General features: G+C 41.9%; 1 protein-coding gene across 1 annotated transcript in view; it reads left to right on the top strand.

The window, feature by feature from the left end:
- The first annotated feature begins 853 nt into the window (after window positions 1–853).
- Window positions 854–22,575, top strand: part of LRRK2 (leucine rich repeat kinase 2) — a 118,692-nt gene continuing 96,970 nt past the window's right edge. Inside the window, exons 1-7 of the mRNA XM_075927389.2 lie at window positions 854–1,314; window positions 1,400–1,485; window positions 5,464–5,570; window positions 11,919–12,007; window positions 15,181–15,315; window positions 17,358–17,492; window positions 19,890–20,021. Coding sequence (XP_075783504.2) covers window positions 1,125–1,314; window positions 1,400–1,485; window positions 5,464–5,570; window positions 11,919–12,007; window positions 15,181–15,315; window positions 17,358–17,492; window positions 19,890–20,021 — 874 coding nt within the window. The 5' untranslated portion in view covers window positions 854–1,124. The remainder of the gene's footprint in view (window positions 1,315–1,399; window positions 1,486–5,463; window positions 5,571–11,918; window positions 12,008–15,180; window positions 15,316–17,357; window positions 17,493–19,889; window positions 20,022–22,575) is intronic.

Here is a 22,575-nt window from a genome sequence, read left to right as displayed (position 1 = left end):
AGATGATAGCTAGAGTTCATTAGCAGACTTGCTCCTTTACTCATAAGGAGGCGCTTTTTTTTTAAAGTCCCCTCATTCTGGAGATGGACTTAGCTAATTGCTTAATAGGCTTGCCAAATGGTTTCAACAAAAATATTGGACTCACTTGACGTTACATCACAATCTACATTACATCTTATTTAGAAACGACCATATTTATATTTTCTCAATTTGTTTCCCAAACAGGACTGTTCAGTTCAAAACCAGACACCTGGCAACCCTATGATTTGGAGCCTCTTGCCTGCAAAGGACAGCTGACTGTACTGGTACTGAGACAAGTACTGAGAAGTTCAAAGGCCTAGCCTAGGAGGTGCATGTTCTAACTTCATAGTAGCAGCAGCCAAGAGGAAGGATGGGGTGTCCGCAACAGCTATGCTCTGACCAGTAATCACAGCACCCAACCCAGGCTCTGAGGCAGCCTAACTTGCCTGGGACCCTCCCATCTGGGGGACAGCTGGAAAATCAACTGTAGCCCTTCCTGGGACACATGGCGAGCCTGGAGCACAGCACCTTCTTGCTCAGCCAGGCCCCTTCTGGGGCCCACCCCAGCCACCCGCAGTGACTCCCCTGTTCGTACCCCATGAGACCCTTTTGCCCCATTCGTAAGGGCCCCAAAAGGGGCCACCACAGCTAGCTAGCTATGCCTTGGCCAGCCACCCTCGCGACCAACAAGAACGCGTCAGAAGCGCTACGTGGCTCGCCGCCCCCTTATGAGACCGAGAGAGGCAGGAAGGGGCGGGCCTCCCCAGAGCTCCCATGCGATTGGAGGGCGGGGCTGTCAGTGGCTGTAACTGATTGGTTGATGCTACCCTAACGCCCCCTCCCCACCGAATCCTGCTGGGATTGCAACGCGAGACTGTGTAGCGGGAGCGCCCTCTACGGGCAACCGGGCGGCGCTGCGGCCCCTTCCCCTCGAGCTGGGCCGGGCCTGCGAACACTCGCCGCAGATGTTGTCAGCGCTGAGGTGAAGGGGCGGGGATGCGGCTTAAAAATAGTCCGATGACTCCGGCGGCGGGGCTGAGCCGCGGCCCGCGGGATCGACATGGCGGCGGCAGCCGGGGAGCGCTCCCAGCACACTCGCTGAGATGAGGCGGGGCTCGGACATGGCCAGTGGAAGCCGCTGCCGGGAGGAGCAGCAGGAGGAGGAGGAGGAGAGGGAGGAAGCCGCCCTGGGGAAACTGATCGTTCGCCTGACGAACGTGCAGGAGGGGACGCAGCTGCAGAGCGTGCTGCAGACGCTGGAGGACTTGCTGGCCTTGGCCCACCGGCCCCGCGGTGAGGTTCCTGCCCGGGCGGGCGGGCCCCGCTACGGCTCCCCGGCTCGGCCCCGCGAGTAACCGGCTCTCTCCTCTCTCCTCAGCCCCCAAGCTCTTCGCTGGCCGGAACCTCCACGTGCCCTTGTTGCTGGTGTTGGACTCCCACTTGCGCGTGGCCGCGGTGCAGCAGGTAAACCCCTCACCCCTAGCTGGCAGACCCAGAGCCTGAGCCAGCCCCGAGCTCCCCGCAACTTGGCGGGCAGTTTGGATTCAGAGCCCAACTTGGCGGCTGGCGCTGGTTTTTAATGAGCCAAATGGAAACTTCCTCGAGGTTTGGGACTGTCCAGCTCGGTCAAGTCTCCGCTCCTGGCCAGCTAGTAACAACAGACACGGGCGTCTTGTGCCAGACAGGCAGGTGTGAAGACCGCTAGACAGTGGTGCACAGGAATAGTCTCCTTGAAAATGCTGTTGCTGACCATATTGTCACCGCGGAGATGACATAGGGTGACAGTATTACTGTGAGATGAGAAATACAAAACTATAGCTCCAGGGCCCAAAAGTCAGCAGTTCTGTATAGTTACCATCAGGTGTTCCAGTAAATAACCATGTTAAAGAGAGATGTGCATTAAAAATAAATAAAATAGTAAATGGGGTATTATTAATCTGTGGAATTCAGTTATTTGTGTTGTGATTTCTTCTGTATCAAAGTACATGTTGGAAAACAGATTATAATAGTTACTACTGTTACATTATACGTTAAAAGTTTTTCTGTTAAAAGTATTTCCGCAAAAGCGTGTCTAGTAAGGATGCTTTTGCGCAAAAAGTGCTTGCCAGTCTAGACGCACTGCTAATGTTCCTAATATAGTATACCACAGTCCTGGACCACAGCGCTAGAATATTAATGATTTTTTTAAAAAAATGCTGTATGTAGTATTTACATTGTAAAGGATGGCTAAAGTTTTTTGTCAGCTGTTTGCTAAAAAGAATAATTTTGTCTCTTTTCCTAAGCTCTAAATCAAAATAAAGCAAAGTATGTTCATAAATTACATACGAACTATATTGCACAGATCACATATGATGTCATGCGCTACAAACATTGTGATAATCCAATATTGTTTCTAAATGGAGCAGGATGTGTTAAGGAAGTAACATCTGTCTTTTATACCCACTGTCATGCTCAGGACAACTTCAGAAACAAAGCAGGGAAAGTTCTGTAGTTTATTCTGTTTGGTTACCTCTGTTATTTAAGACTGACTCATTTTATATTAAATATTGCAGGTGCTTTCCAATGTCATTTTCACATTTGTTTTCAGACAGAGATCCTTCCTAGCAGTCAATCATGTAAAATAAAATGCATGTTATCCCCAAAAGATGTTTAAAGACATCTAGGAGGCTATGCCCTGCTCACTACACTCACCAACCCTCCTCTCTCCAGAGAGCCTGATGACATAATTCTGTCACATGCAGCAGAAAAAACTTTTTTATATATATATGGAGAAATATGATCTCTGTAAGACTGGTTTGTATTTTCTAAAAATAAATGTATGATTTACATTTTTTTCGCCTTTTAAAAGTTCAGTTTGTTCGGCTGCAAAATGTAATTCCCGCCATATCTATTTTAAATAATGGGAATGGTCTACATTAACAGATACACACATTCAGAGTAAGCAGTAAATTGTATTCTTGATTTTTACCTGTCATGTATAGTTGTTACATTAATAATAACAATGAAAGTAATTTTTTGTACTATTATTATATCTTTTATTAGAGGATAACCAGGTAATGTGAGGAATCTGAAACTTTAATTCATAATTCACTATTCAATTATCACATAGGTAAGAAATTTGTATAGCCATTGCTTTTAAATTGGGTTGAACCTATCAGTTGTTTAGCAATAGCAGAATGGCACAGAAGTCAAGAATAGTAAGTAAAAGTACTTCAAACTGCAACTGTATGGGAAATTTTTAAAACCTGATAAAGAAGAAAGTGGTAACTATACCTGAACTGCAATTTGGCTAGGATGCAAGGGTAATATCTTTTAGTGTACTCTTAAAAATGGTTTTAAAATGAAGTTTCAGCCTCTTATCTGAATTTCTTAGCCTTTGAGAGTTTACTTTAGACTTTCTATAGCTCTTTAATATTGTTTTAACCAAGGACATAGCCAGATGCAACTCAAAAACTTAATGTCACGAAGTGCTGCAACCATCCTTTCCTCTATTCCCTAATGCTATAACAAATTTAAAAATATTCTACACTAACTATACTCTATCTTCCCTGCTTCATCCATTGTGATTCACTTGTGGGAGTCTTGAATCTGAGTTTGTGGCAAGGACTGTAGATGCTGTGTGTAGATCCCCTGTTAGTGTAGGCATGCTGTAATGGTGTGACCAAAACAACTGTTTTTCATTGCACAGGTTAATAGAGCAGTAGCTCTTTCTAATTTGTAGCACAAAAGTGAAATTGACCAATGTTTTGAAATAAGTTGAAGTAAGGGCGGTGTCTGGATTGATTAATATATTTCCTTCTGGCTGAGCTTGCCACACAATGATTTCCTCATGCGGCTGCTGTATCATTAACTCATACAAGTGAACCTCTACTTCTTAGTCAATTAGTATTGCCGTTACCAACGCAAATGGATAACCAATACAGAACTTACAAATTTCTCTATGGACAGAGGGTAAGTTATTGACCTCCAAAAAGTCAAGGATAACAGTGCCTTAGAGATGTTAAGAAGCATGTTAACATAACGTTAATCGTGTAGTCCAAAAAAAGTTTTGTTGACTACACAATTAATAGATAAGGGATAGCAGTGAAAGCACTCAATTCTGGCTTGTGCTGAGTCCCAGCATCAACACCACTGCGACTCTGCATTATTAGGGGACGGGTTGCTGCTGTGCAGGCAGGCTGGCTCAGTCCCTTCTCGGGCCGGGTCCCAGCATCAGTCCCTGCTGCAGCTATGCATTAATAAGGGACTGGGGAACCAGTGCACAAGGCAGGCTGGCTCAGTCTCAGCTGCTGAGGTTGAGAAGTGGAGATGTTTGCATTGTTCCTCTCTCTGCCCTTCCTGTTCTATGGATTAATGGAGGGCTTCAGTCTTCAGGAATCACAATCCAGTAACTGTCCTTGATGCTAATATTAAAAATTAAAGAAATATTTGCTTTTTGCTTGAAGCCCCACCCCCTGTCCTCTTTCCTCCCCGAGTCCCCACTCCTGGTCAAGCTGGCAGCTGGAGCCCAGACAGGGAGTTGTGGGGAGCTATGTTCCTCCATCTGGGCATCCATCTATCCAGGGTACAAGGAGGGGTCTCAGGCTTCCCAGCCCTGCTCTGGCTTCTGGTTTGGCCAGAAGCAGGGTCTTGGGATGAGAAGGGGTAGGAATGCAGCCACAAAGTGGATGGAGGCCACTGCCCCCATTTTGGTGGAGGCTCTACCATCCCCTGGTTCTATGGTCTGATACATGGCATGCAATGCTGTGTATTTTGAATAGATTCCAAGGCCAGAAGGGACTGTTGTGATAATCTCATATGGCTTTCTGTAAAACATATGTTATATAACTTCCCCCAAAGTAATTCTTAAGCATAGCTTTTACAAAAAATCCAATCTTGATTTTAAAATTACCAGGTGATGGTGAATCCACTGTAAACCTTGGTAAAGTGTTTCAGTGATTAATTACTCTTGCCATTAAAATTTAGCCCTTTTCTGCTTGAATTTGTCTAGCTTCAAGTCCAGCCATTTGATCAAGTTATACCTTTCTTATCTAGATTATCAGGCCTTTTTCAATATATGAGCCTGACTATCTAAGATCTAGCAAGCTTTCAAAATAAACTAATAACTTTTTATTTAGTGTTTTTTCTCCATTAACAATGGGTAAAATAAGGAACCTTTTTTAATTTAGGTCTTGGGTATCTTATTTTCAGAGGTATTTCAGAATCAAGGAATTTGCATATTGTGTGTCCTTTGCCTTGTGTTTTGTTAGTTCATCATGTCTTATTTAGGGTGTTAGGTTTTCAGTTCAAGAAATGTCATATAGGGAAAATTTTCCTTTTTCCTATATGCAAGGGAAACAAGAAATACTGTTTGTTTTAAAGAAGAATATCTTTTCATCAGAGAGGACAGAAATAAGAGATTTGACACGTCAGTTGAAAAATAATTACACTTTTATTTTCCAGGTGGGTTGGCTGCTTCTTTGTAAATTAATAGAAGTGTATCCAGCCACTCTTCGTAACATAGTTCCTCAGGATGTTGGAAAGGACTGGGAAGTACTTGGTGTTCAACAGTAAGTGCATACATTTTACAAACAAATATTGTAAGCAAAATGTCTCCTAGAGCTTTTCTACAAGAAGAAATTGGGAATAATGTGTTTTCTAACACATTAAGTAATTGTTCTAGATTAACTTGGTTACTACAATTTTATCACATCGTAATTCAGAGTAAAAATACACTAGGATGCCATCACAAGTCTTACGTAAAGATTGAAAGGATGTTTGGAATGGGATTTAATGGATGGAAACTGAAAGCAAGGAAGAAGAATAACCTACATAAAAATATTTATTGAAAGGTGAAAAAGTAAATTGCTGTATCATTGATTTGCCATTTCCCATAATAGAAAACCTCTTTGAAATTAACTTGGTCCAGGATTGTACAAGAAACCTATATAGTGATCAGCATGTAGTGTTTGTGTCAAGTATGTTGTTTAGTGGGTAGCCTAAGACAGTATGTGTTGAAACAGATGGAGTTGCTACATGTTTTCACTCCTAAATATGGTGCTTTACAATTACAAACCTGGAAGTTATAAAAAGCATGAATCGTCACTAGGCTCTCATTTGAGAGGATATGGAAAGGCCTTTTGGCCAGCCAAAAGAATGAAGGTATTTCAGAACCATTCTGATAGTATGGGGGCAAACATTTTAGAAGGGTGATACTTTGATGTTCACTAGTTCTGCAAATTTTCTTCTCACTAGCATTACCTCCATATTCCCTGGGTTCATTGTTAGCAAACTACTGCATCTGAGCTAGGGATGTAAGCGACTAGTCAAGTAGTTGACTACCCAATAAGCATAAGCTTATTGGGTTGTCGAGTGACTAGTCAACTTCTTGCTTCTCCCCTTCTGCCTCTATTTCAGTCCCTCGTGCATAAGGAAATTGGACTTTCATCAGGCAACCCCAACTGCGGCTCTGCAATTTAAAAGACAGTAGGAGCTGGGCAGCCTTCCCTCTGGCTCCTATTGCATTTTAAATAGCAGAGCCACAGCAGGGTTTGGTCCCAGCACAATCCGGGACTGAGTGGGGCTTCCTTCCCCTATCAAGTAGTCAATAAAAATTCTATTGACTACTCAATGACTAAAATAACCTGAGTTTAACATCCCTCGTTCCTCATCTGTGGTTATGTCTAGTCCACTAATTTGGACTCTATCAAATTACAGTCAAATATGTAACTGTGAAGATCACGAGCGGACATTTAAAAATGGCGGCGCCCGGCGAGATGCAAATGAAGCCTGGGAAATTCAAATCCTGGGCTTCATTTGCAACTCCGGTTGCCTACATTACCACCCTAGTTCGGACTAGGGTGGTAGTGTAGACATACCCTTGTTGTTTAGAGCTCTTTCTAGAAGTGTTTGGTATTTACCATAGTACTGCTACATTGGATCAGCTGCCTGGCAAGTAGGAGAGAGATGAAAACACAATTTATATATACTTCATTTGCACTTTAAGATGATGCACCTTTGTGTGTGTTTGGAAAACAGAAATTTGAAGTTAGAAAATTTGACATAGATTGAAGTGAGCTTGGGTAGGGACTCTTTTTACTCTGTTTTTGTACAGCACCTAGCACTATGGGTCCTGATCTGTTATAAGGTCTAGTACCTGCTAAAGTATGAAACAAATACATGATTATAATTGGTTCAAAACACTTTTTGGCTTAACCGAGGTATACAAACTGTTAAAAAAGACAGTGCAGCAAATGAAGTAACTTTTCACATCTTGATTGATAAGTAATTTATATAATAACTCTTTAAAAAAAATAAGGAAATTCTCTCTCTCGCCATATCTGGGATGTTACTAAATGCTCACAAATGTTCTGCCAGAGCTTTTATAATATTTGATATTAGGTTATACAGTAAATGAGGTTCAAGTATTTCACCTCTTTGCTTTCATTTACTTTTGAGATGGGAGGATGTATGGTGAATTTCTCTGTGCATTACTCAATCGTTTGATCTTAATAGCCAGGCTCCATTGTCTGTTTGTTTTGGGTGGCATTATACTGAACCAGCTCATATCTTCAGAATGTAGGTACTTCAGAGCTGAGACTTCTTGTTTGCACAGTTCACCTGCTTTAAAATGTCAGGTACACACACAGAGGCAAACTTAATTCCCAGAGCTAGTGAGGGTCTGCTGTGAAAAGGAGGCAGTTGCGATTATGACTCTGTGCAGCCTCCTGAAATACATGGGCCTATTCTGGATTGTCCTTGCATGCAGGCTGTGGGACATGTGCATGGGAGAAATTGGGCCAAAGGATTGGTTTCTTCCCCCCTTCCCCTCCACCCGGGGTGCTAGGTATTATGGTACTTCAGGCACTGGGTTGAAGTATCCTCTGGGGAGTCTGGGGAGCTACTCTATAAGTTTGGAGGGGAATATTTTCCTTTTTTCCTTTCCTCTCTAACTCCCTCCCAGCATTCTGCCCAACTAAGAATTTGCCCCAGGTCTCTGCCCCAGCATAGAGGACCTGTATAAGTCTTTGCCGCTCCTTAAGCCTTACAGAAGAGATCTATTAATAATAGTGAAGGTGCAAAATGATATAGTTTCTCATGAATATCAAGACTATCTTTACCTGAAGCTTGATTTCCTGTTAAGAATGTCCTACTGCACTTTATCCAAACCTAAATTTCTATATCCATAGGTTGTGCAATGGACACCTGGAGCCTACAGGGGGCCTTATTTTTATTGATTTTCTGACCTGTCAAGACAGTGTCTCAATTGTACTGCAAACTGGTACACAAATCCAATGTATGTGATAGTTGTTTTTAAATGTGTGTCACTGATATAAAACATAGGTAATATAGAAAATTCACTTTATAAATAACACTACTACATATTACTTTACTCTGTGGCATTGAGGGTTATAAATGATAGGCCTGCTGATGGCGGCAGTTGCCCCGGGACCAGAGATTCACTGGGACCCAGAGCTGGCCACCACTGCTACTCCTCAGGTCCATTTGAATTGTCCCCAGAGTGACACTCTGCAGTTCTGAGGTCTCGAGCAGGACTCTGGAGAAAGGGGCAGGAAGAGCGGGGGTTCAGATAATCTCCCCAGCATATTCCTTTGAGACCCTGCAATATCCAGGGGGAAATGTGTCAAGAAGTCTCTGTGGGTTGCACTATGCTATGAAGCAGAGGGAAGACCAGTAAGCTATGCACAGGCCTTGGTCCTCCATGCTGGTACGCCTTACCTAAGGGGAATCTAAAGATCTGTTTGAGTACTGAGAGACCACTTAAGAATGTTAAGGACCTGGTATTTTGCTAATCATGTTGTAGTGGTTACAGTTTGTATAGACTACACGATTAGTCAATAAGGGGAGGCTCACTCAGAGGCACACGGGTCCTGGACTGACACGAACCGGAACTGCTTTGTCCCAACTTGCTCTGGGTTCAGCAGCCCCTGTTCGCGGCGGGTAGGAGCTGGTTCGTGGCGGGTAGGAGCTGACTGCAGACAGGAGTTGCTGCTGGAGCAGCTTTTCAGCAGCCTCTGCTCCCTTTCCTCCCACTGATTTTCCCCCTCACCCCCCCCCCCCCGGCCTCCAGCACCAGCTCCTGGTCCCTTCCCCCACATCTCATACAGAGGCAGCAAGGTGGGGAGTGAGTAGTCGAGTACTTGCTTACATCCCTAGGACCACTTGTTCAATGCGGAGTGGTGAACTTCTTTCTCCTAGGTGGACCAGTTGTGAAGGAACTCAAATTTGTGAGGAAAATATGTTGCTTTTCCCCAGTTGCTCTGCCAGTAAGCTCACAGTATGTGGTCTATTGTCTTCCTTAGTATAATACCTTTTATGTGTACTGCCCTCCTCTCGCTGGCTGCTTTCATGGCCAGATAGCCTGTTAATCTTGCACTGAGCCCATCTGTGCTTTCCATGGCCCCAAGTCAATAGCACTCGTCTCCATTTCCACCCACCACACCTGTGGATGGGCCCCTCTGTTCTCTCAGCTCATCCCACCTGTTTGTGCCCTACAATCCCCCACCATATGCCCCACCCTACAATAAAATAGTCCATGGCGCTCCCACTCCCCTCGTTCCATCTCTAGCCCCACCTCTGTCCTCCATTCCTACACCCCCATTCCCTGCCTCCATGTCTACACCCATCCATCCTCCCTAACCTCTCCCCCTCCCCACCCCACACTGTCTGTCTACCCCCACCTCCTTCCTTCATATTCCTATACCCCAATCCTTTCCTAATCCTTCGCCCTCTGCTCCCCCACACTGCCTATCCCCCTGCATCAATTCCTATATCCCTGTCACCTCCACCCATCCCTACATACACCCTTATCCTCTTTCCTCCCTCCCTACACTCACCCTGCTCCCTGCCACGAACAGGCAACCTAATCATCAAAGAAATGGCACAAGGCCTATATGCAGGAATTTCTGTTGGGGGTCGGGCTGCTCAAGGTGCTGTGACAGTGGGCTCTAGACAGCTGCCTGGAGAGAAGGGTCAGAAAAGGTGGCATTGCTGGGGTGCTGTGAAGCAGAAAAGGGGAATGTCTGTGTGCAGAAGAAATGGAAAGGGGGCAGAGAAAGAGGCTGGAGGGAGGAGCAGAAAGCGGGGTTCCTTTTCAATGCCAGGTGGAGAAGGAGGGATTAGAGTCTGTGAGGGGCAGGAGAGGGGTGGAGGACACACATGGAGGATGGAAAGAGGGCTGGGGGGCCATGCAGTGAGGAGGGTTTCCAGGTGCCACCATGCAGAGGTAGGTGCCCCCCTTACTCGGGTTGGCAGCTGCCTCCCTTAGTCGGGTTGGCAGCTGCCTCAAATGCTGCTAGGCCTCCCCTTTATGATGCCTCAGGGTTGCCGGACTGCAGCAGTGGCTTCCACTGGGATGACTTGGTGCTGGTGCAGCCACTCAGGGTGTGGCGGAGGGTGGAACGACGGGCAGCCAGGGATGTGGGGTGTGGAGCCTACCTCCGTTCCCAGCATGAGTGGGCTGCGCCCTGGGCTTCTCACCAGCGGAAGCAGCCACCACCTGTGAGGAGTATGGCCTTTCGGCCCTTGTCCCAGGGCAGTGAGCCAAAGCTCAGTCCACCCCATGCACGTGGTCTTGCACCACAGTCAACCACAAGAAGGGAACATGGCACAGTGGTTGCTTCCCTGGAGCAGGGGGCTGTCAGAGCCAACCCGGCATGCAGCCAGCACCTCCCATCGGCCACCAGGCCCTGTGCCACTTTCCGTATGGGTTTGTTTCCGTGCAGCACCTCAGGCCTTCTGGCTGCAACAAAGGTCCCCCATCGTCCTCAGGTCCAGCCGCCCTAGAGCCTCTACCTCTAGGTCTCCCCTGCAAGCAGTGGTGGTGGTACTGCTGCAGCCTCATTTACTGTAGCAGGCTGATCAGAAGTTGTGCCTGGTCTCTGTTTAGAATCACTCCCTGTCCCAGATGCTGTTGGGGAACCAGCAAAGCCTCCTGGCAGCCTGACCTGGGCAGATTCCGCCTCCCAAGGGTCCTTCCCACTTAACTCTGGCCACAGCCTTTCAGGAGGTGGAATCTGCCCGGGCTGGGCTGCCAGGCAATTTTGCTGGTCCCCGAACAGCATCTGGGGCAGGGAGTCAGGGCAAGAGACGAACCAATCATCCCACGGGGGGGGGGGGAAGAGAGCTCTACCATCCATTTTTTTCATCATTTTACTCCAGTAGGGTCAAATTCTGCTCTCTTGCATATGCATCCCCATTGACTTCAGTGGGAATTATGCATGTGTATCTAATGGCAGCAGTTGTTCCTCAGCAGTAAGGGCTTGTCTAGACTATGGAGAAGATTCGAAAGAGGATATGCAAATTCTGCGGGAATTCGCATATCTTCTTCCTATCTCGCTTTCAAAAGTGAAAGTAGTTTAGATGCGGCTTTTTCGGCAAACTCCCCCCTCTTGTCAAAAAGCTGCATAAACTTCATTTTTCAAGGGGAAAAATGGCTTTTTGACAAAGGAGTTCACCAAAAAAGCCTCATCTAAACTACTTTAACTTTCGAAAGCTCTGCTTTCAAAAGTGAGATTGGAAGATCCTCTTTCGAATCTTCCCCATAGTCTACAAATAGCCTAAGGGATTATAAGACAAGAGTCTTTCTATCTAATTTTGTTATATTATTGTCTATTGTTACATCTTTTTTTTTCTTTATTGAGACTGCACATCTTTTTTTTTAAAAACAAAGTCTCATACATATAAATAAAATATCACAGCTGGTTACGGTCATTGCTGGCTTAAGTGACACACTGACAGAATGATATCAAATTTCTTTGAGTTGGAGCTAAAAATGGCTTTAAAAAGCTTTTCCTAGGTTAAAAAGAGTCTATTTCTTCAAGTGCTTGCTGTATCTCAGTATTTGGTATATTTAGAACTAACATTCGATTAGTCTTAACACTTTTTTTCCATTTTAGGCATATTCTTAAACTGCTTACTGTTCACAATGCAAACAGAAACCTTGTGGTAACAGGACTCAAGGCACTAAATCTTCTACTCTCTTCAGGTATTATGCATTTTACTTTCCAATTGGTATAATATTTTAAATGTATAATAGAAAATAGGTCCAATGTGGTGAATAATCCAATTCTTCTCTGCCCTGCACCTATTGTAGTAGTTTACCTTAGTGCAGGCATGTCCGAAGTCCGGCCCGCGGGCCAATTGCGGCCCGTGTTCCGGTTTAATACGGCCCCACAGGTAATTTGGCAATATCTATCTTTTATGGCACCCAGCGAATCCATATGTATTGAGATGAATACATTGTAAAATCTCAGTTAATGTCAGTTGGTCTAAATCAGTTATAAATATATTTGGACACAACATGTATACTTGGTGTTATGTTCCTGTTCATATTTTTTGAACTTAAAAGTTGACAGACAACCTTTATTACCAATAATATGTAATGTACTTTACAATGTTCCTGACATATATTTCAGCTTCCTGGATTTTTTTTTTCATCTGGCCTTCAGATATGAAAGGCAGAGTGATTTAACACCTGTTTAGATTTGTCATCCATGTGACGGAATGAAAAGTATTCCGTTTGCAATAAACTTTGCATAAAATAGTTAATTTGCGTTTAATTTTAATGGTTCAAAGAATGTCAGGCAAAATGGTCGGCCCTCACGCATGTTCACTTCATAAAATCTGGCCCTCTTTGAAAAAAGTTTGGACAACCCTGCCTTAGTGCAAAGTAGGAATGAATAGTACAAAATTGTAATGACAGTATTTTGCACCTACTTTGCACAGATGTATATATCTCCACTGGCTGCAAGTCAGTGGAGAATATAGCATTTCCTTTTTGCTTCTAAGAATTTTTGTTCAGAGCCATCAGCATTATGCATGCTGAGTAGGTAAGTAATTTTTCTTACTAACAGGAAGGGCAAGTTTAACTGATTCTGACAGTCTTCCTTTTGTAATAGCTAATATTTCTGAAATAATCAGTTTCTCTGACACTGTAAATTCCATCATTCTACACTTTAAAGACTTGATCATGCGCTGAGTGCTTTCTGTGAAATGCTGAATTCTTTGAACAGCCGCTGAAATTAATGGGTATCCCAAGGGTCTGCCACTCTTACTGCTCATCAGACGGAATAATAGCTTATTGTGCAAGTAGAGTAGAACCTCAATTTTATGAATATCTATCCTGCAGACATTTATAGGAACCATTTTTCCTGATTTAAAAAAAAAATCCTGTAAGGAAAATAGTATTGATGAAGAACAAATCAACATCTCTTCAGTCTCATTTATTCACTGCATTGGAAATAACTTTTGTTTTGAAGAACATCGAGAAAGGAATGCAATGCATCATACTGCCACTTAGGCACTGTACTTGCTGTAATTTTGAGATGAACCTTTTATTGTATGGATTCCTCAATCCCCAGTTAGTTCATAAATTAGAAGTTCCACTGTAGTAAGGACTATGGGCTTGATCCAAAACCTTTTGGTGTCAGTTGGAGTCATTCCATTGAGTTTAACAAGTTTTAGATCATGTTCAATTTACAGACCAAGGTACTACTCAGTATGAACAATTAGAAGATTTACCTGGCATTGCCTAAATCCTTCAGGGAAGGGGCTGCAGGTATGGAGGGTGCAGGAGTCAGGGCGGGGACCTGGGATGGAGGAATCCGGGCAGGGGGTTGGGAAACGTGAGGGGGCTCAGGGTAGGGGGATGCAGGAGTCAGGGCAGGGAACTGGGAGGTGTGATAAGAGGAAGCTGCATACCAAATTTTGTGGTCCTACCATTTAGGAGTTCTTGCGTGTGCGCGCGCGTGTGCATGCACACACACACTCTCTCTCTCTCATGTATAAGTACATAACGATGGCAAAATACGGCCATTAATTAATGACTACTGCTAGCAGTTTTCCCCCAGTATCATACATCACAATTCTCGTAAGCTATCAACTAGTCAATCCATCATAAGTTATTTCTTATTCATATCATTCCTTCCAGTGATGCATTAAAATAATTGATTTATTAAACTTTACCCTTATCACTGCATTTTTATTGTCTTACATCAGTAAATGCATTGGAAACTGTATTTTCTGTCACAAAAAAACATTATTCTTTATTTATGTATAATGTATACTTTAATTATAATTTTACAGTTAGTTAAAACTGCCTGGCTGGGGAAATGACGAGCTATAGAACTATAAATTCTCTTTATATTGATTCTAAATAGAACAGAATAGCTGCAGCTGAAATAGTGCACTTAATAAATCACACTGTTCATTAACACAATGTTGAAAAATTGTCATGAAAATTCATTACAGGCAGTCCCTGGGTTACGTACAAGATAGGGACTGTAGGTTTGTTCTTAAGTTGAATTTGTATGTAAGTCGGAACTGGTACATATTGTAGGGGAAACTCTAGCCAAACATTACTCCAGAGCTCAGTTTTATTCTCCCACACCTCACTTCCTTCAGTCCTTTATTCTCAAGCTGAGGTGTCTGCTGAGCAAAGCCGCTCCGTGTCTCCCTGGTCTGCTGGAGGGGGGCGCTAGCTTCGTGTCTCCCTAGTCTGCTGGGGGGAAGCAGCTAGTGCGGGGTTGCCTCACCCCGTTTGTAAGTAGGGATCCGATGTAAGTCGGATCCATGTAACCCGGGGACTGCCTGTAGTCCAAAGAACATACACCTTTCTATCATAATGATTATCATGAAAGAACCTAATGATGTTTTACTCATGCATCAGAAAAATTACTTGCCATAGCTGAGTGGTTGAGTATAGTTTTGCCAGGTGGTTGAAACCCTAGCCTTCTGATAAATTGTTTAATTTTATTGCCTATTTAATAGACATTATTACCAATAGACAAGGTCTATCAATTAATAGACTTAAAGAACCCTTGTTAGTTTAAAATAACTATGGGTTCAAGACATATAGAAATTGCCATAAATATGTTTAATGTCATAATACAAGCAATTGGCCTGATGCTTGAGTCCTTATACAAGGAATGGTTCCATTGGGAATTTTGTCTGCATAGGAACTGAAGGATTGGACCTAGTACCAGCAGGGAGGTCTAGGAAATCCTTATTTGAAGTAGCAGTACATGGATTTGACCCATCATAGTGAAGTATAAAATGAACACTTTTAAAGATCAATCAACTACTATGCTTCAGGTAGAAATGATCAATGTAGCTTAGTACATAATGTAATCCTGTCTTCATTTCTTTTCTGCTGCATAGATATAATTACAATTCTGCTCTTGGATGAAGACACAGATGTATTTTTGTTAGTGTTTGATGCTCTGCGAACCTTTCCAAACAACGAAGAAATCCAGCTATATGGATGTAAAATTTTGCACATGCTTTTTGAGAAAGGTACTTAAACTGCAAAATGTATCAAGGTAGAATGATTTAAAATTGAAAATAAACTAAAGATGAATACTTAACTGCAAAAATGCATGCTATGTGTTCTGAACTGTTAAACTTTTATATAAGCAAAGAAAGGATCACACATCCAGTTTATTAATGAATTAATACAAAACCCAGCTTTCAAGATCAAACAGGAAAAAAGCCCATTGACTTTAGTGCTATTAAAAAGCTACAAGACAGTCGACTGTCCATATGTAAATGTTTTCTCTTCAGAATAGCCGTGATGTGGGTTATTTATATGTCTGAACTTGCTAAAGGTTTGAAGTCATTCGTATTTACTGTATAATCATTTGTTATTTTAATGCATTTCTTCTGAAAAAAATCTTTTATATACTGAAAATCTACAAAGTAGTCTTTATTTGCCATAGCTTATTTTGATAGACCATGATATTAAGAAGCTTCAATTTCATTCAAGACCTGCTTTGTTTTAAGGTTAATTTTAAGAAATGCAACACTGTTACTGAGCCCACAGCTATCTATGCTCAACACTTAACAAAACAAATCTCTGTTGCTCTGTTTCTCCTAGAACACACATAAAAATCATACAAATAATGATAGCTTGAAGGTTAGCTGGAACAGTTGGCCTAAATGTTTTTTTTTTTTAATATATATATATATATATATATATATATATATATAGACACACACACACACACACACACACACACACACACACACACACACACACATTTGAGATTATTTCTCTCTCCACCATTCATGTCACTGTTGTCTAGCTAATAGGGACAATGACTATATTTTTCAGATGTTCTTGTACAAACCTAGCACAGTAATACCTTAATCTTGATCATGGTCTCTGATGACAAGGAAGTATAAGTTTTAATTAATATTACTGTCAAACATGGAGTTTTAATGTGATTCATATAATTTATTTGAACCTTTTTCTTGGATTTGATAATTTTTTATTATAATTACTGGGGTTTTTTTTTTTTTTTTTTTACTAAATTCTTTGCTCCTTCATCAAATAACAAAACTCAGTGTGGGTTTTATCAATTCAAAATGTGGAAAAATAAACGAGTGATAGCCATTGGTCACATGAACATATAGACTGTAATAATGCAAGACACATGCTTCCTTGATTTGATATACTGATGGTGACAATTTTGTATTAGAGTTAACACTGTCTTGCATTTTTATTCACATAATCTGGATTATCCTTAAATTCAAATATAATGTCCTAAAACAACAACCAAGATTTAATATGGTATGCACTGGTAAGAAGCCCTAGCACATAATTAATGGATTATATTCCATCATATGCTTAAGACATGACATGTACAAGGGCAAAGGCCTACAAAACTAACAAAGTATATGACATTATACCAATGCTTATTCTAAAAATGTATCCTGTTCACACAACATTAGGGCTTGACCTTCTTTTCACATGCTTTTATTTTCTGTTGGAATTCACAGCTGTAAGATCATATCATGATGTTGATTGGTTTCAATAAAGTTTTCTGCTTAAATAGCTCATACTTTAATGTAATGACGAAATTACCAGTCTTTACACTACATCTCCACTGCATGTTAAGAGAAACCGAGTTTGTAATCCATTTATGTCAACGCTACCACCAATGTCAGCAAAATGTATGTCTTTGCCACACATGCTGCAGAAGTTCAGGTCTACCAATAGAGTTGCACTGCTGTAGCTTTGGCAGACATGGCCTTAGGATCTCTTACTTCTGTAAACAACAGAGCATTCAACTGGTGTTTTAAAAAAGTGTAACCACTCCTGTTTCCTTGATTATTGTATCATAAAGGTTCTAGCCCAAAAGAAGACAAGGCTTAGAAAAGTCTCAAATATTGAAAGGCTCTTGGTGTTAGGGCACTTTACCTTGTGCAAAATGAATAAAATAAACATTTAAAAACTTTGTAAAAAATCAATTGATTTTTAATTAATATCGAGCTGTGCACGTATATTGTTTCCTTAAAGCATTCCTTACAGCATCTCTCTTTGCTTCTGAATTTAGTACCAGAAGAACAGCTGACTGAATTTGTTGAAAGCAAAGATCACATGATCATACTGAATGTGTTTAAACAGTTTAGAGAAAAAGAAGATGTAGTACTTCCTGCACTTTATTCTTTACATTCATTAGCTGGTCCATGTAAGTACAGTACTATAGTATTGTAGTTTTCACACTAGATCATTCAGTTCTCAATTGTTATGTATTGTGGCTGATAAATTTGCAGAGTAGTTCAAAGGAAAGCCATAGGCTTTGGTGCATTTAATGGCTTTTGGCATCTGAGGAGATCTGGTTTAGGCAGCTGAGCAAATCTGAGTTAAGAGATGGTGGGAGACTAGAATGTGGGAGCAATTTTGAATTCCTCTGTGCCCACTCTGTCCTACACAGTTGTTGGCAACGCACAGGCTTAGAATTGCTCAGTTGTTATATTATTTAAGATCCACTCTATTTTTATTCTTCTTGGAGTACAAATTTTCAAATTCTTTTGTATATTTGGACTACTCTTATAATTATTTGTGAAGTCTATAGAATACTGTTTGTTAAACACAGGTTTAGTTTGTCAGTTAAGAAATCAAAAAAGTAAATGCTTGAAAATAAAGTAGGTTTCTCATCTGCTAAGAATGTTATTAACTAAACGTTGTGGTTACTTGGTGCTGAAACAAAATATTCCTTTTACTTCAGAACTCTAGCGAACTGTGGCTCTTCCCACCTTATGGAATCTCAGAGTTTGGTCTCCAGCCCAAGCTTGAATGTCTACTTTGTGTATTTTACAGTCCAAGCTTAAGTCTGCTGATGCTCACTAATTGGGGAAGTTTAATTGCTGTGTAGACATATCTGCCTTTTTTAGCCCCCATTTCTATTAACATGGTTTTCTTTGCTTCTTTCACTAATCATTAATATTTTGTTGTTGTTTGCTACACTTGAAACTAGGCATAGAAATATTTATCATTTAAAAACTGCACTTTAGCAAATCATTCAAAAAGCCAGAAGCATCCCTTAGATAATGCTTAGACTTGTTCAGCTATCCATTGAACAAGCAAAGGGCAAAGCGAACAGACAAAACAAGCAATGTTAGCTTGCCTACAAAAGAGGGAAGATTAGAATTACAATGGGTTAGAGCGTGGTGCAGGAATCAACATTTCTGGGTATTGTTCTAGGTTCTGCCACTGAAGTGATGTATATTCTTTGGCAAATCTCTTAAATAATGTATACTTGTGTTTACTCATCTATAAAATGTACATAAGAAACCTGTTTATGGATTTAATTAAGATTTTTAAAGCACCTGGGGACTTCCTTATGAAAGATGCTATGTGATCAAAAAGTATTATTTCTGTTAAATGGTTAAATATATAATGGAAGCAGATCAGAAACAATTCACACTCTAAATGATGCTTGGTTGAACTAAAACTAGGGATGTTAACTATCGGGTATTTATATAAACGTATAACTGCTTGAAATGTTAGTCGTTCCATGATAATACCTGAGGGGGAGATAGGTGGGAGCCACTGCTTGTGGGTAGCTAGCTACTGATAAAGAGGTGGGAGAGTGGTCAAGTGGCTCCATGGGAGCTGATATGTGCGGGGAGGCAGCTTGAAAGCTGCTTCCTGTATGTACCATCTCCCGCCACCTCCTACTCCCCTGTGCTGCTGCTTCTCTATGAGAGGCAGGGAGAAGGGGAGGGGGCAGAGGAGCTGGTGCTCACAGGGAGCTGGCTTTTAAGCTGCCCCCTCCAAGCATTGGCTCCCACCTGCTCCTCCTCCCACTGCCTTTGTAGGAGGTGGGGGTTGAGACAGCTCCGTGGAAGCTGGCACGTGTGGAGGGCCAGTTTAAAAGGTGGCTCTCTCTACGTGCCAGCTCCTGCCATCCCCATCCCACACACTGCTGCCTCTGTAGGAGGCAGCGGGGGGAGATGGGGGAGGTGGCTCCATGGGAGCCTTTATCAGCTCCTGCCTCCCCCTCCCCTTTCTGCCCCTGATACAGAGGCAGCAAGAGGGGGGAGTGCGTGTAGTCGATAGGAATAACCAGTAAGCCCAGGTTTATTGGTTACTTGTGCAGTCGACTACACTTACTAAATATCCCTAACTAAAATAGCATTTGAAAGTGAAGGTTTATCTAATATCTTTCAGGGTGGCCATAAGTAGCACCCACTTGCCTGCGTCCCACTCTCGAGGTTCCTCCCCAGCACTGGGGAGTCCCTGCTGCCACTCTCCCCACGCCCTGCCATCCACCATGGAGCTGGAGTGCACAAAATCTACTAGCTCGCCACACCCACACTCCTTCCCTCCCCCAGCTGTGATGGGTGAAGAGAGTGTCTTTCTGCTTCTCAGTCAGGGCCACATCAGTGGGGGGGGTTGTTTTTCTTTTTTGCTTCTCGCTTGTGTGAGGCTCTCACTGATTTTTTTTTTTTTTTTTTAATGGGTCATTGGCTCCCAACCCAAAAAAGGTTTCCCTACCCTGGTATAGACATGTATATATTAAAATCTTATAATTTAATTGTTCTTATTTAAGAAGCATAACAACATTGTTTTTTACTTTTAGCCAACAATGTTGAAGTGCTCATGTCTGGAAATGTCAGATGTTACAATGTCATAATGGAAATTATGAAAACATTTCCTGACAGTGAACCAATTCAGGAAGTAAGTTGCTGTTTGTTGCACAAACTTACGCTGGGTAAGTTAATGAAACTATTTTACACAGAAATTGCTCATTGTTTGCTTATTTCTTTAATTGCTGACAGTGTTGCTAGTGACAAGATTATACCACCAAATAACTTTTAGAGTAGAATTAATGTTTATATCATGCCGGACAAATAAAGAATTGTTTGTATTGGTGTAGCTCCAGAGCCCCCAGTCATGTTATAATGCTGTACAAACACAGAACAAAAAAACAGCCTCTGCCCTGAAAATCTCATACTCTAATTACAAGCCAAAAGAGGAGAGGTAGATACAACAAACAGAGGAGAAGCACAAGGCAACAATAACACCTATGTGTGCATAGTAACAAATCCTTCTTTTTAGAGTTATTGTGCTATGGAAGATATTTCCTTCTAGGATTTCATATTTGAGGTGCTAATGCTAGGGATGGTAGACAACATGTCACTGAACAGAAGCCGCTCCGCAGCAGCCTCCCCTCTCTCCATCCTGCTGCCTTTGAGGCAGCAGTGCAGGTGGATCCAAGTAAGCTGTTAAGTGCAGGGAGCTGGCTTGAAAGCCGGCTCCTCATGTGTATTGGCTCCCTCCTGTCCCCCTCACCTTCCATGCTGCTGCTTCTCCATCAGCGGCAGCAGCACAGGGACAAGGTGGGGGCAGGCGGATCCTGATATAGAGGCAGCAAGTTGTGGGGGAATGCATGTAGTACACAGGATTAACGGCTAAACCTTGGCTTATCAGTTAATTGTGTAGTTGTAGGCACATTAGCAGCCTTAGCTTGTGCTGAATACCTGAGGAAACAGCTGATAGAACTATATTTTATTGTAGAAAAAATTCTCTGGGATCTTATTCATTCTTCTTAAGGTGCTCCCAAAGACATCAGATAACCTTGCATCTGGCCAAGGAAAGTTGGTAATTGCTGTTTCTAGATCACAGCAATTCTTCACAGTTGACTGAAATTTATTAAGAGCAGAACAAGATACTCCTCCTTCATAATGGACATTTTGTTATGTTCTATAGTGTGTGAATCCCCTGCTTGCCTGAGACGTTTGGGTGCAAATTTAGGACATGGATTTGTATCTCCTGCGTTATTTAGCTGCTTCTGGAGTGTCAGACTGACTTGTTGATATTTTACCTTTTGTTAAGCCTGGTGTAACTCATAGTCAAGTTTAAATCTTGCTCTGTCTCCTCTAATTTGAACAATAAAATAGATAAGTAGTAAAAGGTCGCAAAGTTAATAGCTCATGTTCAACTGCAACAAGACAGAATCACCACTTTTGTAGGTATGAACATGGTTTGGTAATTTAAAGGCATATATAGTACAAAATGTGTTAATTATATGTGTTGACTATTCATACTTTTCTCTTTTAGATTAACCTCTAGATAGAGACTTTCAACCCATTTTATACCTAAGCACCTAAATGCCTGTGAGCTACATTTAAAAATGCAGCAAGAAACAGCTATTTAACAGAACAGGGCACCACTGCATTCTGAGAGGCTGTTCTCAGTAGTGACTGCTGACAGCAAGGAGCAGTGGTCTCAAGTTACAGTGGGGGAGATCTGGGTTGGATATTAGGAAATACTGTTTCACTAGGAGGGTAGTGAAGTAGTGGAATGGGTTACCTAGGGAGGTGGTAGAATCTCCATCCCTAGAGGTTTTTAAATCCTGGCTTAACAAAGCTCTGGCTGGGATGATTTAGTTAGGGTTGGTCCTGCTTTGGACAGGGGGCTGGTCTCAATATCCTGAGGTTTCTTCCAGCCTGAAGATTCTATAAGTGAAGAAAAATATTATCTCCATTTACAAGGGGAATTAAGTGAGACATTTCAGAATGATGCTTAAGTACTATTTTGACTTTGAGCTGTAAATCTCAGTCCTGCAAGGTGCTGATTGTGTTTTGTCTCCTACTGAAGGCAATAGAAATTTGAGGGTTCTCAGTCCCTTCCAGGATCAACTTTGAGTTGGAGTAAGCAAAATTAGCTTTCTCTTGTGTGTCAGAAAAGCTCCATCAGATTTGTAATGACCATGAATTTCATCTGAAGTGTTACATTTCATCTGAAGGACTAGAGAAAACTGTTATGCCTCTTAAAAAAAATTGTCATATTGCTAGAGTGATTTAACTCTCAATTAAGAATTACTAAACAAAATTAAATACCAGATACAACTGATGTAACTAACAGAATATGTTGAATGAAGTGGGTACTACTACCTTTCCTTGGGTGGGATAGGGAAGTTTGGTTTTTATTTCTTCTTTGCTATATTTCTCACACTGTGAATCTACAGTAGGAAATGCTGCACATATCATAGCAAATACTTCTCTTTAGAGATGCTCATTATATTTACAGTAAAGGTATTTATCTTTTTACTTTTTCAAAATGGGGCGTGTGTGTGTGTGTGTGTGTGTGTGTGTGTGTGTGTGTGTGTGTGTGTCTATGTATTTATAATTAGAAGCTTGTGCTAAACTCTGATCTGTTTTTGTGTGGAGAAATCTATATCTCAGGATACAAGTCAAAACAGTTAAATAGCTTCCCTTATAGAATCAGACGAATGTCAGTTAAGAAATCAGAGTTCAGGTCCA

Source organism: Pelodiscus sinensis, chromosome 1, assembly GCF_052426305.1.
Source record: "Pelodiscus sinensis isolate ZL-2025 chromosome 1, ASM5242630v1, whole genome shotgun sequence".
Classification (NCBI taxonomy): Eukaryota; Metazoa; Chordata; order Testudines; family Trionychidae; genus Pelodiscus; species Pelodiscus sinensis.
Note: the sequence above shows the minus strand (reverse complement) of the source record. Positions and strands in the feature narration are given on the sequence as shown.